The following is a 23,525-nucleotide window of genomic DNA, read 5'->3' as shown; positions in this document are numbered from 1 at the left end:
CTCCCTCCCCCCTTCCTTCCCTCCCTCCTTCCCTCCTTCCTTCCCTCCTTCCTTCCCTCCCTCCTTCCTTCCCTCCTTCCTTCCCTCCTTCCTTTCCTCCCTCCCTCCTTCCCTCCCTCCTTTCCTCCTTCCTTCCCTCCTTCCTTCCTTCCCTCTTTCCCTCCCTCCCTCCTTCCCTCTTTCCTTCCCTCCTTCCTTCCTTTCCCTCCCTCCTCCTTTCCCTCCTTCCTTCCTTCTTTCCTTCCCTCCTTCTTTCCTTCCCTCTTTCCTTCCTCTCTTTCCTCCCTTTCCTCTCTTCCCTTCCCTTTCCTTTCCGTCCCTCTTTCCCCCTCGCCCGAGCTCTCCCAGCCGCCGAGTTGGGTCAAATCCTGGCGGGAGTCGCCCTCTGCAGCTCGCTCCCAGTTTCACTTGGCGTCTGCAAGCGAAACGTCTTCTGGTTGTTGTGTTTTTTGGAAATGCTGGCCCCAGGACTCCTGAAAAACGACCCTCACCTCGGTCCACGGGGGGAAGGCGCGTCCCCGACGCCCACGTCCCCGCGGGATGCCCGGGGGGCCGTGGGCCGAGGGGCTGTGCCGGACACTGGGGACCGAACGCGTTCTTACCCCAAGGTCCCCTTGAAACGAACGCGTCTGGCAGGTGACACCTCTGTCCTCGTTTGAGGAGACCAGCAAAACCTACGGGGTGCTTATTAATATTCATAATGGTAGAGGCTGGAACCAGGAGCCACATCTTTGCCTTAATTTTGACGTGTTTTCATATGGCAAGCAAATTCCTCTATCTCACCTTGATATTTTGTTCCTTATTTTCTTGCTGACTCTTAATACCAAGAGGTTACAAGCGTAGGCTTCTGTCTGACTTTCCAAAACAGGCAAGTATGAGAATTGTAATCCAATTCCATCATCGATCTCAGAAGTCTTTCTTTTTCACCTTGACTTGTTTCGAAGTCAGTGATACCACGTTACATCAAATAAGCTCCAGCGGGCAGGGTGTGGAGAAATGAGCCGAAATGAATCATTTCCTACATAAGCAATTTTTTGTGTCTAGACATTTGGTACCTCATCTAAAGCCCATCTGTGTTAGCTGGTTATTCTCCTATGTTTTCAGAATTTTTGTATAAGCCTTGAATTCTTTCAGCCTGCATGTTTGCTTGTTCTGTATGTTTTGTGAATCTCACAGGAAAAAAAAAAGAACTTTTCCTATTTTTTAGTTTTATAATTCAACTCTGGACACCATTCTAAGTAGCTTAGCACATGAAGGTTTGGTAGAGGGCTCGGTAATCACGGATACAATCTCATTTAATTCTGTGAGCAGACAGGTGGGCAAATTCAATCCATTAAGATAAAACACTGATACCATACTCTGAAGAGCTCTCAATGACACGGATCGGCCTGCTTGCCTATCTTCTATGACCTTGATATCAGCAGGTGGTTTAAATGAATGTTTATGACGTATACAAAAAGCGTTACAGAAATACGGGCTCTGCACAAAATGGTATTTTAATATGGTTTGGGTTTGGCCTCTGTGTGCTCAACTAATTCAAACAGCAGCAGAAGGGACTCAGCGCAGGACTCCTTTGATCACGCTTTTTTCGGTCTAGCATCTTCCCCTAGACATGTACAGAAACAACAGTATTTTGATGTGGAACTGGAAAGAAAACGATTCATAATGCCCTGTGGGGCGACTATGCTGTGTGGCTGGTAAGAACTCTTAATTAGATAGGGGGGTTTACAATCACTTTGTAAATAATGTAGCAGATTGAGAAACCATTTATAAATTGGTTTTGGTTTAAGTAGATAAAAACCACAGAAGGCTATTCTGGAGCAATTTCCTCTGTGCAGGAAGGGATTAAATGTACATTTGCAATAATGGAGATTAATATGTCCCACAGGAAATCAGTTCTATTGGAGATACATAGATGAATGGGGAGGCCAAAACGATAAAATTGCAGATGTTGTTGTGTTTGGCTGGCGTCAAAACTCATTCTGTCCCATCCTGTTATCACTGGCATCAGCTTCAGGACTGAAGTAAGTATATGGTGGGCACCAGTATGAGAGGATGGACAATGTTTGCTTAAGGCCATATTGTTACGAAGATATTTTTTATTTAAGATTTCCGCAGATGGATTTTTGCAACTAGATTGTATCACCAACTGAATCTGTTTGTTTAAGATAAGTAAATAGAAGTTATTGCTAGAAAAGTTGCAGATCTGTCGTCTTATTATTAGAGTGAACTTGGTACAGTATTTCTTCAGTCTTGAATGCAATGGGAGCAGCAGAAAAGGTATTTTAGATAACTCATAAAGATCCCTAGAACATCTCAGATCTACGTAATAAATTCAAGGCCACATCTTCTGTAATCACAGATCATTCCTATAATTGCTCAGAAGGTTGTTGAAAGATGTAGGAAATTAACAGGTTTTTTATTTTTTTTTTTAGAATAAAACCCTAATTTGCACTTAGAATGTACAGTCAGCAAACAAACCTAAAATCTTTTGCTAGGTTAAATGACTAAAATCTTTTCCACCACAGCGTTAGGATGATTTGAACTGGACAAGTTGGGCAGGTTATGAATGAGTGTGATTTGCAAAGGTAAAACACTGAAGAAATCTTGGTTAAAGTTTGAGGGGAGGAAAGCAAAGGCAGCAGATCCAGGCTCCAGCCCCTGCACAGAGCACTATATATTTCTGATTAATTCAAGTGCTTCTGCTGATGCATTCACGGTTAGATAATCTAAAAAAGGTCAATGTTCAGTGGTCGTTATTAGACTTTGTGGCCTGGATTTGCTCGTGCCTCTGAACTACGGTGCGTTCCGCCTAACGCTGGTCCCAGCAGCTCTCAGTAAAGGTGGCACAAGAGCAGAAGGTCTGTTGGGTTTGGCCGCTGCACTGAAATCGCGGCTGCCAGCGGAGAGGAGAGCGGCTTCTGCAGCTGCTTCGTAGGATCTCGTGCAACAGCCAGGATCTGCGGATTTTGTCAGATTTAGTTTCTACTAGCCAGTAACCCTAGGGCTCCTATTACATGTAATGTGTATAAGGATCTTTGAGCATAACGGTTAATTACCGAGGAAGAAAATAACTTGGAAGAAGATGTGAAATTTCCTTTTGTGAATGTAAAAATGAGATTGTAAAGGGAGCTAATCAGAGACCCTTTCTTCTCCTTCTGATACAAGGACATATACAGAATTAAAACCTAGATGCTATTTGTCTACGGACATTAAAACTTCAAGAATTCATTACAGCTGGGGAAAGATGACTACCACCCTCCCCCTGTGCACATATTCTCTCCTGCTTTTTCTTTTTCACTAACCGGTTCACCTATTCACCCAAATAATAACTGCCTTTGTAATTTTATACCGTGTTTCTTCCCAGTGCCTCTCTTCGCATGGCAGCCGTGTCTGGGACAGAGTAGAAGACCTCTGGAGGATGAGCTCCCTGGCCCGCAGCTCGCACCTCCAGCTAGCCGCCTTCGCTCTGGGTACGGTAGGCTGGATCCTGTGCACCATTTCAATGGGAATGGTGGAATGGAGAGTGTGGCATGTGGACAACACCACTATCATCTCCTCTGGCGTTGCCTGGGTGGGGATTTGGAAAGTCTGCTTCATCAGTTACCTTCACGTCTCGCCTGGCTATAAAGAACAGTTCTGCCACAAACTCAGTGGCTATGACTCCTCCATCCCCCACGAAATTTATGCTGCTCAGGGTCTCCTGTTGATCGCCATGTTCATGGGCTTGCTGGGAGTGACTGCCACAATATTTGCTCTGAGGAATGTTTATATGGGAGTCCCTCGCAAAACTCTCATTACCCATTTCTTCCTGGTGGGTGGCTGCTTCTACATACTCGCTGGTCTGTGCGTCCTGATTCCCGTGAGCTGGAATTTCTATTCGGTAACGCACAACCAGAGCATCGCTTTTCCTCCTTCTTACGACATGCCCTCCAGCCCAGCGGCGCAGGAAGCCGGCGCTGCCATTCCTATCGGGATTGTAGCTGTCGTCCTCCTGCTGCTGAGTGGGACTTTTTCTCTCTCGTACAGATTTCCAGCAACCGCAAACGCTATCACGAAATCCTGACAGGATAAATTCCTCCCGTGCTGCTTCAGAACAAGAGCATAGTCAAGAGATAAGGGCAGCAGCACGAGTGATTTTATAGTCAAGGAACTGCAGAATTTAATTTTAGTCTATAGCAGCCACACTATTTTGTTATATGAACCAGCTGAATTACAGTCTTAGTTGTCACATATATGACCAGAGGTTCGTCCTTGAGAGAATTGCTGTTGAGCAGCAACTGTGATTAAGTTTTACCAGTTGTCTTCTTTTGTATATACAAACGTTATTGATTAATTTATTTTTTTGTGTAAGATATTTATCATTTTCAAAAAACTGACTCTGAACTACTGTCCTGTTAGAAAAACGTGAAATCAGACGTATTAAATGTGAACTTGTTTCCTTGTTGGTACTAAACTATTTTGTCCATTATTTAATTACATCTGTAGCAAAGTACGTTTTGTGACAAGTCAAGACTTTTAACACCAATAATATGAGTGTCATCACGGTTGTGTCAAATGAGTCTTCCCTGAATTGTCTTACCAAGGTCTTGCCAGTTTCTCCTCTTCCTCTAGGGCACATAAAATGCTGTGTCTTTAATGCTTCTATTTTTCTTTCAAGCTATTTGCATTTTATGTTGCAACATGTTTGCCTGTGGGCAAGGTGCGCTCTTAGTTCCTCACTTAGGCAGAGCCAAAAAGTCTGCAAGTGTTTGCTTCTTCATCAGACACTTCACCAAACCCACAGGTATTGCAAAAGACGGAAACAACTTCTACAAGTTATTACAAAACTGCTGTCAAAATCAGTGCTCTTAGTAACCGGGAATATCCAGTATAACTTTCAGGGTATGATTCATTTGACCTGATGTAGACATCTATACCTAAACTGGTCACTTCAAGCTCCATTTATAGTCAATGTAGAGACAAAGAGAGCTTTTTTCCAAAATAGATGCCTAGAATGGCTGGGAGACATCATGCTCCCTAAAAACCTGGTTCTCTTAAGCCACTGTAATGGCTGTGATAACTACAGTTGCTAACTCTGGCATACACAACCAAACTTCACCTAAGCTAGATAAAGTTAGGTGAAATGAATTTGTCATTTAAGTAGCATTTCATATGCCAGTGCCATTAAAAAAAAAAAAAGAGAGAGGAAAAATGTCCCACATGCTGCAATAAGGGCAATTAAAAAAAATAATTAAGACGTTGAGAAGAATGAGTAAACAGTGTTGACAAACTGATGATCTCTTGAAAACAGGTTCCCCCCAAAGTTATTAGACTTTTAAAGAAATGCTACAGGAATCTAAGTAATTTAGTTTTACTCTTTTAATTGTCCTCTATTTTCTAATATACTCATGGATTCAAAGAAGAAAAGAAAATGTAACAAAAATGTAATAATTCTTGTACATTACAAGAAAAGGTAAAATGCCAGCAAACCAAGTCTTATTGCTTGTGGCTGTTACTACCTCAACTTATCCTAGCAGTCCAATTTTTCCTCCACAGTCTCAACTATACTGTCTATACAGAATCTCTATAGCACCTTCATTTCCTCTCCAGTCTTCCAGTCTCTTCTGAAACAGCAGCTTATCTCATCATTGGTAAATTTTTCATCCGCTGCAGGGATTTGTTTTGACTGTTTACAATGCTGCAAAGCACTTTCAAGTGGTGTTTCAATGAAGGCAAGTAATTTAATAGCTTGTTTATTATATATTGTTTCTAGTTTGATTTCTACTATACATCCTTTACAATGTTGGTAGGTTTCATTTTTAAATGTGCAAGTCAATAGAACTGTTATCTCTTCCCACAGGGCCTACAATAATATTAGATTTTATCTTATTGTAGTTGTAAGGAAAAAAAGATCTATCCATGTGTTTATGCCAGCATTTCCTCACATTAATAAACCACCAATATTCCCTGGCAAGGAATTTGAACTTTAACAGAAAATGACTGATTCTTCAACTTTTTTGAGTTCACGTATGCACAGAAATGTCAGTAACCCCAACTGTATTTGTTAGCTACATTCACTAAATGATTGGGTTCGATTTACACGTATTCTTCTTGGCTCAAAGAAAAAGGAACAAACAACATCAGACACATGCCAAGTTTCTGCGTTGCTGCCACAGCTGTTTCCACCGGTGATTATGTTCATCTGTCCTGATGTATGGCTTTGAAACATGGTGGTGTGTGTGTCAAATGTAGGCTAGATGGTGTGGAAATTCCCCAGCTAAACACTGGAATAGATTACCTAAGGAGATGTGTGGGGTTTTAAAATAACATTTTGTCAAAAATAAGTTGACATAAATAGTGCCATGAAGACTGTAGGTATGAGTGAGCCTATCTCAAGACAGAGGGGTGACTACATGCAGCTCTTGGTATCCTTTCCCACTGTACTTTCTAGATCTCTAATACAGCAGTCTATCAATAGTCACATGGTCCAGATTATATATTGATATATGATAAAATGTAGTCTATGGTTAAATAGAGGCTATATTAAAACTCCCAGTCCTTCCCTGAAGAAGAGATAGAATTAAAAAAACCCAAATCTTAGCTCAGAGCAAGGGAGGGGCAAAGCCATTCCATCGATTCCAATGGGATCAAGCCTGTCTAACCTTGATCCCTCAAGGCTGTGTGATTCATTAAATTTTAGTGAACATTTGCATTCATTCAGATTTTGGTATTGGAGGACAGCAAAGCTCCTGTGCTTTTACTTCACCAGCGAGGAGGCATAGCTGCTTTGTGCATATTTTTGTGACACATTTGTTTTAGAATTTGAGAAGCTAAGTCACCTTTCAGTAGGTCAGTTTGTTACCATGTCGGTTGTGCTTGTATAGCTATTTTTAGGGTTGTCTGCAAAATCAGGCAGCTGAAATGAAATTATTTTGATTTAAAACTCAAAAATGCAAAACTTTTTTGGAAGGCTATTTTTAACCTAGATTGCTTTACGGAGCTACGCTATAGCCTGGCCGCACAATCCCTTGTAGTAGCACAGTTGAGGACAGGCAGCAAGCTGCAATGCAGACAGGAGTGAGTGGTCGGGGCCTTGAGGTAGAGAGATAAGGGGCAAGAACCTCTTAAGCAAATTTCACCGCTGAAGAGATCATATCGTGAAGCTCCGTCTCCAGCTTCAGTGCAGACTGGGACCTGCTGCCTCCCCAGTGACAGCACTGCTCGCCCTGTGGGCTCCACCCTGTCTAGGAATGTCTCCACGCTGGCCTCAGTCTACACATAAACCAGTCTCGCTTTATTTTTTCTGAGTTGACAATAAACAAGTATCTTGTGATTCACTCACACGTCTGAATTCACTGCTGGGGGCATGATCTGAATACCAAGGCTCCCTTTGAGTTCTGCTGGGTATCCAGGTGTAATGATAAGGCACCCATCTTTGACCTCCATAACATGCTCCTTGGCGTTCATCTACTACACGATGCGTTGTGCTAACCTCATTTACGCGCACCATCTACCTCACCTGTCCGTTCATGGCCGCAGACCAAAATGTGTATGAATATGTGTTCAATACTCCTCTCAGAGATGGATGCTCAAATAGTGGATGGAGCTAAAAAGTTGCCTAGCAGTAAAACAGGCCAATAGGACAAAGTCTACTGAGATTTTCTGCCCAGGTGAATATGCAATGCTGCCCACCATCATTTGTGTTCAGATAAAGGAAGAGGGAGGAACTGGAGACATTGTACTGCAGAGTAGGTCATCAAATTAGTCAGGTTAAGTCAGTAAAAAAAATTTTTATTCAAGTCAGCAGTTTTATATGAAGACAGCCTTAATTGCCGATTTAGCTGATTAAAAACAACGCTAGGCTCAGAAAGAAATGTCTTTGTTGTCACATGGCTTATGGTATATTACAATGATGAGAGGGAGGGTGTTTTTCAGGAGAGAGCTATTTTTAGACCTTGGACCATTTTTCCCTTAGAATGGAAAAACTGAAATGTCACAGGCAATTTCCTGCTCTTTAGGCCATTAAAATACTTCAGGACAAAGCGTTTTTGCTTAAAAAATGTATGTCTGGCTGGCATAGTGTTTAACAGCAAATTGTTTTCTTAAAATAGGAAACCAATGTACATTAAATTAAAGGTTCCCAGAAGACACATGTTCTCTGTGAAAATATACCTTTTTGAAAACTGAACTGGGATTCCTTTCATTCTTGCCAACATCTGTATTGTCAGATCCAGTATCGGCTCATAAAAACATATTTTTCAACCGACATATTTCCCTTTCCACTACTCAAATAATTTACTCTGTTTCCCTTGCTTGAGAGAGGCGAGATTGTTCAATAATTAGCACGGTGGTTTGGAGTGTATTGGCTCTCAATTATTGTGTCAAAAACAACTATATGCGAATCAAGAAAATGTAAGTGAGTCTCATCTCAGAATTATAAAACCAATAAATACCGGCTTATAATCGGGGATGGGGTACAGTATGCACTGTCAAAAGCCAATTCACAGAACGTCACATCACTCCCTTTCTCATGGGATTTATGTGGAAAAGACTGAGTGTGAGGTTAATTCCCAGAATGGTATTTGAAGAAGCTTACACATTCTGACTGTCCAAGGTTACTGCACGTGCAGGCTGATCTTCAGCAGCTGACTCCGCAGACTCATTATGGTATAAATTGGGAAAGGTAAAAAAATAGATCTCACTTTGAATTAACATTGCCAAAATATTACCAGATACCTGAGATCAGCTGATGAGAACGATTTGTACCTGCCCATCCAGCCTGCCACAGGTGGCCTCAGGAAAGACATTGCAAGAGAGAAAACATGTGAGAAACTGAAAACTACAGGCATTGCACCCACCTTGTAGGTACATTGCAGCTGCTGGCTGACTGAAATCGAGGGGGGAAAATCCCTTGCACAACAGAAGTGCTTAAAATACTGGAAATGAAGCATTCACAGCTTGGGGAAGAGATTGGAAATACCAGTGCTATTGCTGAATAGCAGTTTGAAGGTATGGGAATAAAACTGGCCAATACAGAGATGTTTTGTCTACCTCTAAAAGAACTATATAATACCCAGTCACTAGCCATGGCCAAATAAAAGGACTAGATCTTGGGGTGAATTTGAAATCACTTAAGGCCAGATTTCTAGCTATTTGTCCAATAAAGTTGTGGCCATCCACTTACTGGACTTTCAGAAGTCCTACTGAAAAGCTTAAGCTGTCCATATGCGACTTTCAGAATAATTGATTTCAGTGGATCTCACATGTGAGCTTTAGTATTACAAATACGTGTAAAATCTGATGCACAGTCTTTCCGCACAGCAGCTTCCTATTTATAAAATAAAGATAGTAGCAACTCACAAAAAGTTACAGCAATAAATACATTAAAGATTTGTATGATAGGAGCCACAGAAGGCACTGAAATAGATCTGCTGAACCACTGGGTTTTGTTTGTACTCCGAAGCCATACTCAGGGACGCAGAAGTCCCTTGGGTGTGTGACACTGCCTTGCTGTTACTAACAGAGCAGAGGCAGAATAGGAATGGTGTCATGCAAGGCAAAGGAGGAAAAAAACAGGACAGCAAGGTAAAAGAAGGAAGAAAAGAGAGGGAATGAAAGAGAGGCAGATTCTACGATGCTATGAAAATAAAAAAAAATATTGCTAATTGACATAACAATAATTATTTAATAAAAATTACAACAGCAGGCAGAGGGGCTAACTAACAAGTGATGGGTCAAATGTGGAAAAAAAGATAAACAAGAAAGCAGGAATTGTGTTTCAATGAGAGCCCAAAATGAACTGAAGAAAAGCAGAAGGAAAAAAAGAGTTAGATGATACTGAAAGCAACGCTGCAAAAGGGCAGGGAGGGGGCCCACCATGCCCCCCATCTAACCACGCCAGCTTCGGCAGAATCCTCCTTGATGGCAGTGACTCAAGTGGGAGGAACCGCATCTTTTTGCAGCACTGAGGACATCAGGGACCCAACCAGCCGAGCACAGGCAGCAGCCGCGTGTGCTGAACCCCACTGTGCTGCCCAGGCCAGGCAGTACAATAACTTACGGTCCTTTCCCCCCCCCCAATGTATCCATCCTGGCTGCATTTGCTTATGGCACGGCTGCAGCAGTTCACAGAGGTGTCTGGACCGTGCCCTGTTCGGTACCACCTTTGGCTGTGAAGTCTCCAGGGACTTTTGAATAAAGGGCTGTCACAGAGTCAGACTCAGCAAAGATGTTACCCCCGAAACCTGGGTCGCTCAAAAGATTTCACCGGCTGCTACAATCCTGGGAGCACTAGGAAAAACCTGCAAGCTTTGCTCTAAGAAATATTTAAAAGGGCTGTGCTCAAAATCCACATACCAGCTTTTTCCTAGCTGGGGGGACGTTGAAAACGTTCGCTGGTGCATGCGTGTTAATCCCCGTGAGCTGCGATTTCTGTTCTGCAGCGTGCAGCCATCGTGTCTCATTTCCCCTTCTCCCCACGCCAGCCCGGGGCGCAGGAAGCCGGTGCTGGCACTCGTACCGGGATTACAGCCCTCGTCCTGCCGCTCGTGAGTGGGACCCTTTCTCTTTAACATAAACATGCCATTGTGCTGGATGCCAAGGCTCCTTCTGATAATACAGGCTTCAGATGCCTGTGAGAATGTGAGGCAGTGCTGCAGGATAAACATAGCAACCCAGTGACTTCATCTGCTCAAGGAGCTCTCTGGGTTCAGCCGTGACTCTTCAGTGACATTCACAATTTGCTGTTTGAATTCAGGGGAACAGAAATGAAATATGCGACAAATGATTTTTCACCCAAATAATTATTTCTTATTAACTAACTCTGAAACACCGCTATGTCTTGGTCAGGTAGCTGAGTTCACTTCAGTGTTATTTCTAAAGTGACCTTCTGCATAGGTGGACTTTGTTTTGCTTGTTTTTCAGAGGTATGTAAATTCAGTGTTCATTTAATTGAATTTTGCTTACTGTAATCAAATGCTGTATCAATGGTGCCTTTACCAAAAGGCACTTAAAGGATGCTTTTTTTTAATAACATGGTTTTAGAACTGACCTGCAGTATTTCAGAGATCATGGCCTTCGTTATGCAGGAGGACAGACACGATATTCGCCCTGGTTAAGTGTAGCTTTAAATATTATAACCTATGGTAGGAATAGAATGGGATTGTTGAAGTGACTGTACTTTTTAATGTAAAGGTTTCAAACTGGTATAATACCCCTCTGGCAGGAAGGCGCTCAGCACATGCCAGTTCATCCTATCTTTCTGTGAGCGCAGACCATGAAAGCATACCCCATGAACCTATCAATGTGATTAGTTGCAAGAGCGTTAATACCTTATCTTCTTGCTGCTGTTTCTCAGAAATGTTTGCATCTGCCAGGACATCTCTCCACAAATAGCTCCATTTCCAGTGATAACCCAGGAATTCTGAGACTTACATTTTGCAGCTGTGCATAGTCAACGTTACTTGGTGTGCTAATAGTCCAGAATTCCCAAATGGTCCTGGTGATGTTCAAAGCTGATGCAGTCACCAAAGTTGGTGGCAGTCTTTGCCTCCAGGGTCCTTCTAGCTGCCATGCTCAGTCCAGGCCTCTGCTCTTACTTCTGAGAGACCTAGGAGTGCTTGAGATTTGCGTCAGCAAATACAAAGTACTCGGGAGTAGATATAACCAAAATGAACCTGAGCGTGAAAAGATAATTCAGGCTTTTAGCTTGAAAAGTGAGTCTTACAGGAGTCTGATCATGGAAATCAAAAGGAATTTAGGAAAGTACTCAGCATCTTGCAGGATTGCTCTTTAATTTTAGTCTAAAAAGGCTAAACTCTGATATGCAATGTAACTGCCTAAGGACATGCTGTCAAAACTTCTTGGTTTAAGCTGAAGAAAAACTACGTAGTTTGAAGAAAACTATCAGAAGTCCATACTACTTGAATTACCCCATTATTCTATTTGCAAATCATGTTGTTTCTAGAAAATCTGAAAAGGAACTCCAATTCTTTTTAAATTACCTAAATGAAAACCACCTTTATTGTAATGGCCACTCCAATGCCTTAGGAGATCTAAGATTTTTTCTTGTCTAAACAACTAGTGCAAACTGGACATCAAGAGTGAGACAAAAGAACACACAAACACACAAGCAATGAAGGAAAAACTTGGGAGAAGAGCCACACTGAACAGAAGAACTATTAAAAAAAGGTTGTGAGGGGCAAGGGAGAAAAAAGTTGAGCGAGTCACTGAGAACAAAACTGTGGGAGAGAAAGGAAAATGCGAACGAAGAGAGAAGCAGAAAGAGAAAGCCAGAGGAAGGTAATTTAACAAAGACAGGGAAGAGTAGAGGATAAAATCTGGTTGGAGGTTCAGTTTTTGCCTGTGCAGAATTCAGCCTGAAATGGTCTTCTACTCAGAAAATGAGAAGGCACACTTTTACTTTAGGGCTTCAGATTCAGAAAGAAGACAAAAAGAATAAGTTACACAGAGAGATAACTTAGCTGGCCTGTGATTGCATCATTGACTGAGGACCTAGCACTCAAATCTGGAGAGCTTAGAGTAGGTACATCTGACAGTGGAGAATGCAAATGACTGCAGGTTTATATAACACATATAAAACATATTTTGCAGTATACGTGAGTCTTGGCAGTTCCTGTCCTCATACTAGCATTCATCTGCCTAAGCCTTTCTCAGGAATTAACTTTTGGAGTTACAGGGATTTGTAAATTGATGGCCAACATCTTCATCCTGAGAAAGTATATCCATGTTAGTCTTTCCCAACTAATACCTCTCTCTGTCCATTCACTGCAGTCTGATGCATTATGCTACAATAGGAAGATGTAACCCCAAAGCCAGTTTAATCCATTGTTTACACAACATCTTAGAAATTGTGCACAGTTACTGGAAAGCCAGCAGAGGAAGCCTGTTAAAGGCCTGTTAACACAGCCTTTTACAAATGCTCTCTCTGATGAATTCAGTGCTGGTGAGTAAACAGAAAAAGCAAAAAGTCCCAATGAAAGAGAGCTCTTTGTCTTTTAAAGCAGAAACATTTTACAGCAGAGTGGATAGACTTGCTAGGAGGAGCTTCTGCTTTCAAGCTTTTACAAATCACAAACTTTTTTATATCAGTCCACTTTGGCAGATTGGTGTTGGTGACCAAAGTCTGGATTAAGAACCACAAAAATGCTGTTACCCAGCTCCTGTGGTAAGTGATGTAATCTCTGTGCAATGCTAGACACACAACTGTTGGGAGATGCATTCATGTCTGTGAAGTACTCAGAAAATTGTTTGCATTGCTCAGACAACACCTGGACGGCTGAACTAAGGATCAGTGATTTAATATCACTAAGAGTGAGTAGTAAGCAAGTAGCTACAGATACTAGCTTGGTTTTAGGACAGGCTGCTTTTTGCCAGATCATCACTGGGAAAAAGATTATCAGCTGACATCATAAAATGAAACCAATTAACATTAGTTGAGAAACTGGGTCTTGTCCTATAATAGGCATACATAAAGATTAAATATGCTTTAAAACTCTACTAACCTTAGTTCAGCCTTCTCAGAATAACCAACTCGCAATGGGATTATGAAAAAAAAACCCATGTAATTTGTGATGCCTGTGTTAGTTATTTGAATCCTCTTTTCTGATCACTTGTCAAATAACACTTTTCTTATTTTTCATAAATTCTTTTTCTTCTTTTTTTTATTACAGGTATTTCTGATGTGATAAATTGTACTTCTTCACACTGAAAGGCTGGAAGGTTACTGCTGAGAGAAATAACTGATTCAAACCTGGGGACTAAAAGGAGTTGATCTTGACTGAGAAACTCTCTACTCCCATGCAAGGCATGAAAGAAAGTTTCCTTCTTATTAATTTAAGCAAAATTGTTAAAAGAGAAAGATTCCTCTTAAAATAATTTTGTCAATTGTTTTAGACCACAGATGCAATTGCAGTGCTGTTGACTTGCAACTGCCATCCATAGCTCCTTGACACATTCCCTTAACAGAAATCTACCTCATTTAGTAGTTTCAATGTTGATTAAATAAGTTAGTTTAAAATGTTCTGGTTAAATATCTAAATTAAAATCTTAGGACAGTAATTTGAGGATTTTTTTATAAATGCAGCCCACTAGAGTGAAACCAAGTAATAATTTGTCATTGCTACAAGGTCCTGAAATTACTCCTTTGGCTTACCTGCTGGAGACCTGGGCTGGGATGAGGAATCAGTTGGTGCCAATGTCAGACAAAAGTTTGGATGCTCACATGTTAACACGCTCTAACGTGTGAATTTTAGAAGCCCAGAAACATTAGTTTTTACAGCTTTGTACCCAGCACAGTGAATGAGAATAAAATTCAGTATTTTTCTTCAATTAGATTTTAAAAGAAAACCTACCTTCAAAGCTCATGCACAGAGCAAAATACCACACAGAGTTAAATGTCTAGAAACTCTGGGGACACCCTATTCCTCTGTTCCTTCTGCTGTGAAACTGGGTCACCCAGTGGCAAAAAAAATGCAAGATTTTGATAATACGGAAAAGCTTGGCTGCACAGCTGGGGCCTCAGCAGTGCTAACCACAGAACCTGTCTTGTTGCTTAAGATAAGGAGGGCCTTGAACCCAGGTCGCTCACTTTTAAAAGAAATGTGCTTTTATGATAGAAAATGGTGATTAAAGTCCTTGCAGGTGTTTTTCTAAAGTAGCTGTCACTGCATGTTGTAAGGGGCTGGATCCACTTGATGAGAGTCAAATGTGCTCTGTCTGCAGCTGCTGGGTTTTAGGGTATTCCAGGCGTGTGGATGGATCATGCTTCTAGAGTCTAATGGGGCTTTAGCAGGAGTTACCTACCTGGCCGGGAAAGCCTTGGGCTCTTGCTCAGTACAGAACTTCAGGCATCGTTAAAGCTTTGCAGGACACAAAAAGCACAGCTTAGACTTCGGATCACCCCAGAACTCAGTCTTTTCCTTCTGTAAATTCATACTCATCATATGCATTGGGTTTTTCAGTGAATGTTTAGTTTTCTGCATGGCCAATATCACACCCAACAAAAATGTGGCAATGGCTGATCACCTTCAGGTTAAAAATTTCTTGTCCATCATTTTTTTATATTGCCTAATTGGAATTGCTTTCCATATGTTAGGGTGGGGTTTGTGTATAGCATTAATGCTTCCTATAGAACAGAAACTCTGGTATGCGAAGGATGTTTTCAGCTCATCTGTGGACGTTTTATGGTTCAGATTCTGGAAAGCCCCACACTATTTGAAAGATTTCTTCTAAAAGTTTTTGTGATTTGCGTTATAATCCTCTTGCCTCCATGGAAATTATTGCCAACCAAGACTGCCCTATGCTAGCTGCTGCCATGGAGATAGCAGCGATATGCTTGGGCCTCTTTGGTCTGTGGAGTATGTCCAACAAAGCGTTTTGAAAATGTATCTAATTTTTTCTAGTGGGAGGAATCCTAAACACCATTCCATGCAATGCTGTTTTAATGCCAGTAATCCTGAGTTCAATTCATAGCAAAAAATCAGGGCATTTCTTTTTCTCCTGAATTCAAATTCTCCTCCAGCCTAGGAGGAGGGTTCCTCCTCAGGAGGCTGGGGGTGCTGTTTCTGTTGATTTCACTTTTGCTGTGATGCTATTCTTAAGTGAGGTCTTAATGATCTTTGGAGGATATTTTTTTATAGGGTACATCCTACCAATAAAAAAAAAAAAAAGTCTATATCTGGGCTCTTGCAAACAACAAAAAAGAAAATTCATTCTGTCGACTCAGAACAAACCTGTCCTCCTTGTAGCTCTGGGTTATCAATTGATTTCATGGTGCTCAAAGAAAGTATTTGTTACCAGTAGTTGCTCTGGGAGTCTCTGTGTGAAATATCTTGCATTTTTAAAAGAACTTCTGCAACAAAAAACCTGTGACCAAGCTCTCTCACATTGCTGTTGGATATCTTCCATAGCAAAATTGTACATATGTAAGGGCTATCATGGATGTTTCAGCAATTCATGTAGAAAATCTTTATGTTTAGTTTGGCTAGCCAGTTTCAAACTGCATCTTTAAAACAGAAGTTTTCTGGAAACAGAATAACAAAGTGAAGGATATCTGTGCTTGGCAGAAGATGGAATGGCACCTCATATGTTATGTCGTTTTGAGGCTTTGAAAAGCTTTGGCCTCTTATCTGTTGCTTTCATTGAAGTCCTTTACGTTACACACTTAAATATATCTACAGTGTGGGTAAGCAAATTCTGTCACTTATAACACAGGTGTTGCACCTGTATAATTGGAAAGAGAAACCAGCTTTGGGTGTCCTCTAGTGAGTGTTTTGTCTCCCACTGTCTCCTGCAGGATGTTATCCCCTATCAAGGCCACACATTGGCCTGATCTCACCAAATTCCAATCGGATACCTGTGGACATGTACAAACACTAAAAGACTGAATGCCTTTACATCATTAAAGTTAATGGATGGTGATATTTTACATTTTAGACTCAACAGCTCATTAAATTGTCTTTGAAAATAATATTATTTATTGACAAAATTATAAGCTATAGCAATATGAGGAATTGTTTAGCTCTACAGCAGTATTTACTTTCAGCTGTTGCCGTCTCTGTCAAGTTATTACTTTATTAAAATTTAAAAGGTCTTAAAAAGTGAAAGAAAGAGTAGGTGTTTGTTTTCTTGATGATGTCTGGTTCATGTGCAGACTTTCTACCTCTTAATGTCCCACACTTTGGGAAGCAAAACTTGATGCATGAATTTGTTGTGGCACTGCATAAAGGTAAGTAAATCCTACATTTAAAAGTGCAAGAAATTAGTAGTGAGTGGTCTTTAAAAGCAAGGACTGCAAATCTGATGAGAAATGTCATCAAGTGGGCAAACTTGCCAAGACTGGGATGGGGAAATATTGTCCACAATGGCCATGTCAAATATTTGCAGGTTTTTAGGCTAGCTTTACTTTGCATGGCTTAACTCATGTATATATCCGCAGCCACAACTTTGTGTTTATTTTCACCTTTCAGAATGTATGAGGATTAGAAATATTTAAGAATAATCTTTGTCTGGAAAGGGATTGTCTTAGAGTGGTTTTGTGCATTGTCACTAAAATTCTGCGGTTTCTTCGGGGCTGCCCTGAATGCATGTGCCAGGGGGCTGCAGAAGAAGGCACAAGGAACCTCAGGCAGCATGGCTGTGAGCCCATTGTACCTGCCTTACTTCTTTTTGCAGCGAAGTCACAACCCTGGTCTTCGTAGTAAGGAAAAAGAGATAGCTTTAGTACTCCATTTTCTTACCTATAACTGAACTTGCAGGGGAGGTACGCACCTGCCAACAATTCACTAAGAAAACCAGCTGGGAGTTCAGTGGGTGGGCACCAGGACGCACGAGTAATTACCCTAAGATAACCAGAACATGGTAAACTTTATTGTCAATGTGTGGGTCAATGCAAAGTTATGTACATTGCGTATGACTAGCACCATTGTTTTTTATTGCAGAGAGATTTTGCTAAGTGCGAACTTGCTTCATTTTTGAGAAAGCTAAATTGGAAGAGTCACTCTAAATACACACCAGATGACACACCCAATGATTTCAGAGAGACAGTGGGTATTGCCATTCTGTTGGTGAGGGCTGTTACGCCTTTAAAAGGGATGCATCCTCGCGGGCAGCCGTGGAAAGCAAATGTGTCGTGATCTCATCAGCATCTCCTACTCGTGTTACCTGAATGCAGAGCGTTTGGAGTTCGGCTTTGCAACTACAGCTTTGCCTGCACTGACCAGCCACGCTGGTAGACATGGGGGGGTTGCAGTTCTCCACAGGACATAACCGCACTTCAGAGCTCCCATGTGGCCCGTCAATATCTCCTTCACCGACTATGACGCTGTGATTCCAGCTCATGGCCAGCAGTCTCAAGTTTTGCACCTATTCCTGATTATCTCATGTCCCAAGGGCAATGTGGTCCCAACATACTCTGGGGGAAAGCAGTTGCGGTGACAAAGGTTTCTCCAAAGTCATTATCTGGGCTTTCCTCCTCAGACAAAAGGAGTCCCAGGAGGGTCAGTTCATTTGGGATGTCCCTCCAGGGTTTGTCTGGGAGCGGATGGTGGCAGTAAACCCACAGTTCCTTCCCTACGGCACTTCTGTTTTGAACAAAAACCAGCCTCAGGCTCACAAAAGGGACAGCCTGCACCACGCTCATTTGTGAATGAGCCAAAGCAGAAACAAGGCAGGAGTATCAGCAGCAACAGAATTAAAGGTTGCCGTCACGTGCAAGGCTTTACACAAGCAATGGTGGCAGGGGCAGCGAGCCAGTAAACGCTTGTGACAGACACAAGGACTACTTGGGGCATCCCAGGGTGGCCTGCTGAGGGGTCTGCACTCGAGAAAGCAACGCTTTCCTTCAAATAGCTTCAAACCCTACGTACGGCTAATAACTGGGGCGTTCAGTCCAGGAAAAATAGACAGGTCTGAGAGAAAAGCCTATGAAAAGGACGTCGCGTAAATGCCGGGCTCTCGGGGCCCTCAGCGCCCTCGGCTTCAATCGACGCCTCTCCTCCCGGCACTCCGACACCGCAGGGCTCTCTGGAGGAGGCAGACGGCCCCCCTGCCTCCCCCGCCAAAAACAGCTCCGGGAGCCCGTCAGGCGGCTGCAGGAAAACCGAGGCCGCCACGGCCTCCCGGAGGAGCTGGCCGGCGGGGGGAACGTTCCCTCAGTGCCGCGCTGACGGGAGGCGGCAGAGGGCGCCGCGCCCGCCAAATGGCGGCGGGTCGGCTGGAGGCGGGCTGTGCCCTTCGTTCCCCCCCGCCCCGGCAAGGACGGCTGGCAGAGGTGGATTTAGCCCTTTCTTTATCCCTTTTCAGGCCTGGCAGACCCGTATAGTCCACACGGGAAGGAAAGCAGGTCTGTGTTCGGGCCAGCTCTCGAATGCTGGAGAGGGACTCACGCCCAGGTAGGCTCAGGGACGCGCTCCCGAAGGGCTTCGGCTGCCTCTGGGTAAGGAGAGACAGGGCTGCTTCGTTTGTAGAGCGAGCTTCTTCTGGAAGACCTACCCCAGGTGGTTTTCCTCAGAAAGCTGCCTCTCTCTGCTGTCTACAGACATGACAGGCGGAGATGAGTCTACTTGTCGAGACAGGAGGTTTTTAAGGTGATTTATTGTACCCCCCCCGTAGCACACCCGTGGAGAAGACGAGGCGAGGCGGCGTGTGAGCATGCATCTATGGAGGTGTCCAAGAGCCACTTTCAGAAGTGTTTCTCAGGAGATGCATGGCCAAGGTGCTGGAGAACTGGTTTTGATGCAGGACAGATGTGATAAACCCTCTACATCCCTTTAGCCCTTTCCCTCATAATTCCAGTCATTTAGTTGATACCTTCTTTTTTCTCATTCCTTGTGTAGTCTCATTGAATTTTTTGCAGCATATGGTGCAAGGTGCATTACTTGTATTCATCCAATAAAGGGTTTTTTTCCCCAAAATAATACATAGTTTAACAAACTTGAGCAGTATTTTTCTTTCCTTTGAACACAGTGACATTCTTTACTACTGATGTTCACAAAGTGTTTCCTGAGGTCAAATTTAGAATTTGCAGGAAGGGGAATAAAGATGCCCCTGCTTCCTGAACATTTTTTTCTGACTTATCAATACATTTTGTCTTATTCCACTGACTTTGAAGTTCGAGCACTTCTAGAAAATCAATTTCAGAAATTCATCTGACTCCAGTTACACAGGACTGAGACCATAAAGCTTGCTGAACTGTGCAATATTGGCATGCTGTATTGAGCTGGAGCCCTCCTAGGGTGCTTGCTCTGTTCCCACACTGCACAACGCTACTCTGGTGTGGTAAAAGGATCTTAGTGTTACTTCAAAAACATATGTTCCCATATTACAAGAGAAGGTACTGCTATGTGTATATCACAGGGCAGAATTAAATTTACGTATCACATTTCCAAGGTTCTGCTTTTTTACACTGATAATGAAGCTTAGAGGCACGGGTCTAGTGCAGGAACAGCACCGTACCATAATGCTGTTTTAGTTCTCCTGGAAACTGCAGTTGAGTATGGCAACATGGTAAACCACTCTCTACTGCTGCCTGGACTGAGACAGTCACTTGCATGATAATTTATTGATGTAGCTACAAAGGATATGTTTCTTTTACAGCAACTCTTTTTTTTAATGCCTAAATTATACTACTGTGGCAACAATTATTATGATTATTGTGAAGGAGTTTTTAAGGCAGAAAGACAATCTTTGTCTTCTGAAGACCTCAGTTTCCTACTGCCAGAAAGGTTTTTCTTTCGCTCTTTAATTTTCCTGGTGCTTAATATTGTTTGGTAATCTCCTCTCTACAGTGCTGCCACTTCTAACAGTTCAGGAAAGCAGACATTACAGAAAAATGTGTCCTGAGAAACACACTGTGTATCACATGCCAAACTCTTATGACTGTTTCAGGTGGTTCACATTTTAATATCTGACCAATGAAAATCTGGAGGAGGGCCTGGACAGGCAGTGATGAGATGTTTGGATTCAGTTTAAAGGCAAACCATCAAACAACATTTCTTATGCCGGTAAAAGGAAACCAACCTGAGGAGCCTTCTGGTAAAGACTTCCTTCCTTTGGAGAATTTATGGAAAGAAAAAAAAAGCTTTTTATTTAAAAATAACTTGTGGTTCTCTCAAAGACACAACTAGAAAGAGCCTTGACCAGGTAGGAAACACCTGATTTTTAATATTCTCTCTACTTTTAAATCTAACATTAAGGTATTGGTTTGAGTTTGTATGGTGGGGTTTTGATAGCAGGGAGGGTCTGCAGGGCCGGCTCTTGTGCGAAGCTGCTGGAAGCTCCCCCGGCTCCAAGCCAGACCCGCCTCTGGCCCAGGCCGAGCCCCTCAGCGACGGCGGTAGCGCCTCTGGGAGAGCGGAGTTCAGAGGGGAAACCTGCGGTGAGTCGGGGGATTGGGATGGGAGAGGAACCCCTCTGCGGGTACTGAGGTCAGTGAAGGAGAAGGAGGAGGAGGGGATGCCCCCGCAGCCCGCGGTGAGGCGTCAGGCTGTCCCCCCCAGCCCGTGGAGGGGAGTGGGGGAGCAGATGCCCACCTGCAGCCCGGGGAGAGAGGAGCCCACGCCGGAGCAGGGGGATGGATGCCCCCCAAGATGGCCGGGGCTCCGTGGGGAAGCCCATGCTGGAGCAGGCTGTGCCTGAAGGACTGCAGCCTGTGGGAGACACCCCACGGTGGAGCAGGGCCTGAGTGCGGAGTCCTCCTCCCCCTGAGGAGGAAGGAGCGGCAGAGACAAGGTGTGGCGAGCTGACCCCAACCTCCATTGCCGGGGGGAGGAGGGAGAGAGAACCGGGAGTGGGGTTGAGCCGAGCAGGAGGGAGGGATGCGGGGAAGGTGTTCTAAGGTTGGGGTTTACTTCTCTTGTTTTGATTTGATTGGTTACAGATTAAATTGTTGGGGTGTTCCCCCCGCCTCCCCCCCAAGTCAAGTCAGTTTTTTTGCCGGTGCCCATAAGTGGTGAATGATCCCTCCCTGTCCTTGTCTCGACCCACGAGCGTTTCTTTATATTTTCTCCTCATCCCACCGTGGCTGGGGGGAGGAGTGAGCGAGCGGCTTCGTGGTGCTTTGTTGCCAGCTGGGCTTAAACCACGACAGGTATGTGGGTAGCAGAGTATGACATCCCCTTTAAGCTGTATGATGAACATTCAGAAGGATTTATATAATTAGATATTACAGAACTAAGATAACACAATGGTGCAGGAATCTTAGAACTATGAGACAGCTAATGAGTTGCCCTTTGCTCTACCATTTAAACACATGCTACTTGAGCTGGTATAAGTCCACATTGATTTAGGGAAGCTGGGGGAGGAGGCTAGCTGCATAATGCACTGTACTCACACACTGTTTGGGCTGGGATTTTTCAAAAGTATTAAGGGTGATCGGTGCTCAGCTGCTTTTGACCAGAAGCTTTTCTTTTTCTTTGACTGGAAGTCAGTATTGGACACCTAAATCTTTTAAGTTACCTCCCATTCCAGCTTTCAGGTTTTTATCTAAATGAAAACCTGAAAATTCAACAGGCGTGGAAAGGGAAACTCCTTAGCAGGTAACTTTGATAGAGAATACAAGACAGAAGGCAAAACTAGCTATGCAAGATTAATACTGCTACACCTAATTTAACTCATGCTCTCATGACAGGTCTCATTTGGATAAGCATTACCAATAAATCTACTTCTTAATAAAGATCTACAAAGCTAGAAAGAAATTGCAATACTGTGCAGCAAGAGGGAATGTTTGCTTGTATATAGGTATGTGTTGTGCCCTGCCTAGTGGCATAAACATTTTTTCTGGCTGAAAATTTTCAGGTTTGGTCTGGGTTCCAAAATAGATTCAGGTGGAAAGAAAGAACTTAAAGTAACATTAATTCTGGGAAAAGATGTTAGACCTATATATATGCAACTTCCAGTAAATACAATGATATGAAAGATGACAAAACATGTAATATAAAATACTGAATTAAAACAACAGACAGAACCATGAAATAGGTAGAACTTCTATTCTTTGTTCATAGTTTCAAATATGGGTTGATCACCAAAATGCATATCCCATGTGAGCGAGCAGCTTCATGGATATGAATGAGTAAAGTTCCTATTGAATAATTTGTAGGACTGTGGCCAATATTGCAAACACATTCGAAAGATTTTATTTTCTTACAACCAGTAAATAAAACCCCACAATCAATATTAGTAATTAAATTGGTTTACTTCTAATTGGTATGTATATAATGATAATAATGCATTGGGGTTTACTTCAGTGCGCTCATAAGAATCTGGTTGGCTATTTAGCTTTCATAAAGACTTCTGAATGTTTCCTTGTAATACAAGTGATTTCCTTTGAAAAGATAGCTGGTTTCTCTCATGGTTACTTTGCTGGCTTTTAATCTGCAGTACCACGAGCAGGCAAACTGAAGGCTGTGGTTTGTAAATCATACCACTATCTCTGCCTCTGGCATTGCTTGGGTAGGAATATGGAGAATCTGTTTCCCTCCAAACTAGAAGTGTCTGTTGAATATAATGTAGTGTGCTGCCTTGATTTTCATGTCAATTAAGTATTCTTCCCTCTAGAAATGTATGTTGTTCAGATGCTCATGTTCTGTGCATATTTTGTGGGAAGATCAGGAATACTTTTCACCTTCTCCTCATGGAAGGTATTTATGGAAATGTTTCTCAAAGACCAGTTGGAGGTGAACACGTGAGGCAGGAGGAATGTCATTACGTCTTTTCAGGGCTCTGCCTCTCACTCTCTGTGAGCTGGAATTTCTATTCTGTTGTAAACAATGGAAGTATCTCCTTTCCTCCTCCTTTCCGCCTGCCTGCCATCCCAGCCAGGCAGGAAATCGGGTTTGCTCCTCCTCTAGGGACCCTGTACGGCTTTGCATTGCTTACATATGGGATCTTTCTCCAACAACCTGTGAAGTCTTCTGTTGAGATAAATCCTGTGATTGTGCCACCTTAGCTGGCGATCAACGGGGCACACTCGGTGCCAGCAGCCAGTTGCAGGAAGCTCTTTGGCCTGTAATCCTATATGTATAGGT

The 23,525-nt window shown here is 42.8% G+C and overlaps 1 protein-coding gene across 1 annotated transcript; it reads left to right on the top strand.

Moving 5' to 3' along the window:
- Positions 1–1,902: 1,902 nt before the first annotated feature.
- On the top strand, positions 1,903–4,471 carry CLDN34 (claudin 34). Its single transcript, XM_009914045.2, has 2 exons — positions 1,903–2,024; positions 3,368–4,471. Exon 2 carries the CDS (start codon positions 3,422–3,424, stop codon positions 4,064–4,066), a length of 645 nt encoding a protein of 214 aa, XP_009912347.1. The 5' UTR covers positions 1,903–2,024; positions 3,368–3,421; the 3' UTR covers positions 4,067–4,471.
- The last annotated feature ends 19,054 nt before the right edge of the window (positions 4,472–23,525 follow it).

Source organism: Haliaeetus albicilla, chromosome 25 (genome assembly GCF_947461875.1).
Source record: "Haliaeetus albicilla chromosome 25, bHalAlb1.1, whole genome shotgun sequence".
Taxonomy (NCBI): Eukaryota; Metazoa; Chordata; class Aves; order Accipitriformes; family Accipitridae; genus Haliaeetus; species Haliaeetus albicilla.
The sequence above is the reverse complement of the archived record's forward strand: the minus strand, read 5'-3'. Positions and strand labels throughout refer to the sequence as shown.